General features: G+C 38.5%; 2 protein-coding genes across 2 annotated transcripts in view; both read left to right on the top strand.

Annotated features, from left to right (window-relative positions):
• LOC138010460 (transcription factor HES-1-like) overlaps positions 1 to 1,544 on the top strand; it is an 8,914-nt gene extending 7,370 nt beyond the window's left edge. Inside the window, exon 4 of the mRNA XM_068857427.1 lies at positions 1 to 1,544. This exon is cut by the window's left edge and continues 144 nt beyond it. Within this exon, the coding sequence (XP_068713528.1) occupies positions 1 to 233 (233 nt within the window). The 3' untranslated portion in view covers positions 234 to 1,544.
• Positions 1,545 to 3,929: 2,385 nt separating this feature from the next.
• The window catches only part of LOC138010849 (beta-2 adrenergic receptor-like), a 40,616-nt gene continuing 39,545 nt past the window's right edge, over positions 3,930 to 5,000 (top strand). The window contains exon 1 of the mRNA XM_068857878.1: positions 3,930 to 3,955. The gene's annotated coding sequence lies outside the window, so the exon portion shown is untranslated. The remainder of the gene's footprint in view (positions 3,956 to 5,000) is intronic.

Here is a 5,000-nt window from a genome sequence, read left to right on the forward strand (position 1 = left end):
CCTTTGTGACGACGAATATGGTCGCCATGGCAACTCGACCGACCTTTGTATGGCTTCCTTACCCTTCGCCGCCCCCTTCACCCACAGAGGAAGCAAACCAACCAAGTGACTTACTCTCACAACAAACCATTTCAACGCTTCGAAATGGAAATCCTCCTACATTTGACGCCGGCCAAATCATTCCTGTGACGTCACCTAGCAACGTCATTCCCCCAGTATGGAGGCCTTGGTGATAAACAGCACAACAGTTACACATTTTAAAACATTTTTTGATTAATTATTTTTCGAAATTTGTCGCGATGCCACCTGGCAAGCCACAAGATGTCGCTAATGTGACGTCAGTGATAGCAGTCATTCTATAGTCAATATGAGATTCATTTTTATTGTAATTGTTGATTTATTTCCCGGGTACATCTGTAAGTGGGTGGATTACTCATGTTAAGAGAGGATGGTAGTTAATGCCATTTCTATATTCCCGCCAATAAACGCTTCTTCTCTTCACAGTTATAGGTGGTTTTCACGTTACGTCATCGCCGCCATGTTGGTGGACGAAAACAGAAAATCATCTTCTCAGTTGCTCCTTTTTTTCATCCACCAGCAATAATAGTACATTGCAGCTTAGTATTGTTATCGGTGTCTCTAGAGATTGGTTACAAACCATCTATTGGTTATTCGTTCGTTGGTTTATTCAGCCCGTTATTTTATTTTGTTCGTTCTTTGGCTTGTTCGTTCGTTCGTCCGTTCATTCGTCCGTTTGTTCGTTCCTTCGTTCATCTATTCATTCATTTTCCATTCACTCTTCAAAATGTATAGATGGTTTTCACCTGACGTCACAGCAGCCATGTTGGTGTACAGAACAATAGAGGAAAAAGTCTTTTGGGAATTTGACTCTATTCTTATGCAAAACACGAGCCATAATTTGTTATTGTTTCGTACACAAACATGGCCGTCTCATCACCTGATTGAGAACCATCTATAGTTCTATCTGTAGACAATTTGTTATGCAAGGGCCAGCTGAACAAACTACAAGTGCAGGATCTTGGGAGATCTAACCAGCAAATAAAAAAATATATATATATCCTCACAGCCGTACAACCAGCCTGGCATTGTTTCTTTTTTTATAGTGCTATTTGTTTCGTTTTTACATACAAATGAAAAGGATAGCTTCTAAAGAAACTGTGATGCTGCGTCGGTGGGATTTGATCGTATGAAATGAGTTGATAAGTTATAGTAAATTAACGTGCGTAAGAAAGATTTATGTGTTGAAATTTCCAGAGAAATGATGAATTAAGGGTAGACTTAAATGCAAAAATCTGAATTTTTAGGATTTTTAGAAAATTTAAGTATTTTTAGACGATAATGTTTCGTAAAATACAGCCGATAGCATTAAAACAGTTTGGGTGGTTCTGAGAAGCTTCTTCCACTGTTTCCAACGGGCTCTTACCATTCACATACTACTGGTCAGTGGCTTAGCCCATAAGTTATGCTCCCAGCATGCCTTGGTAGCATCACTCCAAGGCCTGGAAGCATAGGAAGCTCAACATTTTGAACCAGTTTGAAGGTGTTTGCATGCAATTTGACCACAGGTTACAAAATTCCCGCATTTTATGCAAGTTATGTAATATTTCCAGAAAAAAAAGGGATAAATCTGTATTATTTAGAATAAATTTTGAGATTTTTAGCGATAAAATTGGGATTCATTGGCATTTTTTGGAGAATTTCCGGAAAGATTCTTAGGCAATTTTTCGAGATTTTTGTATCTAGGCCTTATTAAGGGATAACGCTCAAAACGTCAGCGGCACAAGTCGCCCTTGCGGTTGTTAATTCATCTTTATTAACCCGTTTTAAGGAGTAACATACTCTTCTCTGGCATTTCAATTCCGATTTGTACGCTATCTCAAATGAAATTGTCTCCAGCCACCTACCACCGTCTTCAGCGTCAAGAACACGTACTCTGCCCACAGCCAAAAATACGCACAGTCGCGGTTGTGGCCAATCAATCACAACAGCAGTGCAACTCAAGACACACCTGCTAACTGCGCTCCTAGGTTAAAAACAGTAACAACTAAGTTTACAAAATACTGAGTCGAAAACAAGCCCAAAAATCACCAACGTAATGTGGTAGGTAGAGGTTTCCTTTGAACAGCTATTTATTTACTTTACAGCTATGGGTTACTGCATTGCATGATAATAATGTCCCAACGCAATGTGGCTAGTAAACAGAGTGAAGTCGATTTTGACAGAAAAACACCTTTTTCGTGAATCCATGGGATTCAGTTATCAGTTGAGCATGCGTCGTTCTCGTTCTCATTCGTACAAATTCCTTCGCACTACCCGTTTTTCTTCGGACGCCGACCACTTGCCAAATGTCTCTTCTTATAGACTGTTTACCTCCCAATTACCAGGCGAAATGAGCCTCCACTTTCATACTGCCCCCCTCTCCCTGAGTGCAATTTTGTGACTCACCGCAGTCCTCTCTTAGTCTTGTCATCCAAAATGCCGGCCGATAACTCGTATCAAAATACGCCTGCTTTGCAGGCTACTGGGACTTTAGATTTCTAGCAGTCTCTAATGCGGAATTTCCTTGACCTTAATTTCTCGTGAAAAAGGTAATTCTTATCATAAATATACGATTTTGAGTTTTACTTTAATTTGTATGCACGTCACAAGTGGAATTCATCGTTTTCCTTGGTGGAGTACGACTTTTTTCAGTTTTTCTCGAAGCAATCCATCAATTTCAGCCTTTCAGCCTTTCAGCCTATATTCTATAGTGAAACCAAAAGGTAACAACATAGCCGAAGTAACAACAAAGAAGAAGTATAAATAGTCCAGTTTTTGACATGAGCTTAAGCGAACAAAAGCTGGAAAAAGCGTTTTAATGTGAATGGATGATGATTGACTTAAGTAATCACGTGTCACTTTTTACACCAATGTGATGAAAGAAAAACATCACGTGACTTAAAGGGGAAATTTTTTTTCAGTGCTGTGAATATTTGTAGTCCTTTGCTATCTGATTTCGTAAGGATTTGTCAAAGTTGCTTACCTTGGTACGACAGTCAATTAAAATTTTTTTGCTAAATATCACTTCAAAGAGTGTTGCCGAAATTACTCCATTTCCTCACATGATGCATAACAACAATGCTATTTATCACCATGCACTTATCTCTTGTTTTTCTTTCCTTATTTAATGTCACCCTATTTTTCTTCTGTATACATTTCATATTCGAATGTAGTACTACTTGCTGATCTTGTTGATAGCCTGGCCACAACAGCCTTCAAGAAGAAGAAAGAGTGTTAATAATTGATGGTACAAATTCATGGAAAAAAAATAGAATCTCTGCTTATAGAGACAAGGAGAAACTTTATTCCAATGACTTACAATGAACGATACTGTTTTGGCATAGAATTATAGTAAAACGTAATGTTGCTACATATGGCGCGCCATAAAGGTTTTGGCTCTGAACCAAACTTTTTTAGATTGACATTTTTACATTGAAGAGTCTCCCGTCATAATTGGCCATGCAGTGATCAAAACAAAAGTTTGTTTTTTTACTCAAGCCGGGGATCACGAATGACAACCTAATGCTTCAATTGACTAAAAAACGGTTTGCGATCAGAAAAGAAGACTTCGCTAAAGCCCGTATATAAAAAAGAAAACTGCTGAAAACTACGAAGTCGTGTTCTCATTAATTGCTATCATTTTAGGCCGGGTTCGACAATTCTCCGTCCCAAAACTCGGTATTGTTGTAGCCGATTGACAAGTGCGCTCAGTCAATACCCCAGGGACAACATATGCATATGAAAATTGTTTTGCCGAAACTATCGACTGCTAAAAAAAACAGTTCCTAATTTTGCCGCGTTGTTTTACAAAACAGCTGCGGTGAATAAAAACAATTGGAATATCGTCGAAATGAAGAGGGAATGACAACAACCTTACTGCTTCCTTCAGTTTACGGTAAGTGGCCTTTTTTCGTTTATGAGCGCTCCATTATCACGATGTGGATTCTGGAAAAAATGAGTATAACTAGTAAGTACATTTGTTGTTGTTTTTTAATTGCGAAAACCACATATAGGACCGTACACTTTTAATTTGCTTTTGTTGCCAGTCGAAGATTTGGAGCAACTCTGATTTGCAAATAATAAGGAGATATTTATTTTGTTGAAACAGTCTCTTCGTCTATGAAATTTCCCTCATGATCATTCATTACTATGAAACAAAAATTAAAAAGACGTAAGTATCCTAAAATCGTCAGCCGATCTTAATTAAAAGCATGTTTTCACGGTTATCGTTTGAAAGAGAAACGATTATGCTTTGATGTTCTGATTAGAGGAATGGGCTGACAAAGAGTGTCTCACTGTATCGTTGCTAGTAATGCGAGACCACAGTCAGATTACGGTATCCTCTCAAAATCCCAAATCCCTAATCCCCTATTTTCCAAATCTCGCCTTTGAGTTGATTACGGATTTCGTACTCTTACCGAAAAAGTTGCATGTCTTGACGTGGTCTCCGTCCTCTCCACCAAAATTCCAGTTGTTTGTAAGGAAAATCTATATGTATATACACTGGGACAAAGCACAGTATCTGATAAATCTGTTGCCTTTGTGTTTCAATAACAACCCATTTGTTTACAATGGTGCCTACTATCAACAGGTTTTTGTCGTAGAAATGGGCTCTTCCATTTTCCGCCGTTATTACTAAATACTGTAATGTAGGATGTGGAAGAATTCTTGGCAGGTACAACCTTACTTTTGGAAATGATATAATGATCGACATTATCTCTGCGGTGTGTTCAGAAAAAAAAAATCCCGTCCCATTCAAGCTCGGTTGGCTACTGTTTTTCTCCATTAAATTGTCTCAGAGCTAACGGGGAAATTTAGAGACAGCTGTTTACGTCAAGCTACGCATGCAAACGAATATCTCCATTTTGATTCCCATCATGCTAATAGCCACAGGAAGTCCGTAACTAGAACTTTGATGACAAGGGCAGAGTGCGCATCTT

The sequence above is a fragment of the Montipora foliosa genome, chromosome 7 (genome assembly GCF_036669935.1).
Source record: "Montipora foliosa isolate CH-2021 chromosome 7, ASM3666993v2, whole genome shotgun sequence".
Taxonomy (NCBI): domain Eukaryota; kingdom Metazoa; phylum Cnidaria; class Anthozoa; order Scleractinia; family Acroporidae; genus Montipora; species Montipora foliosa.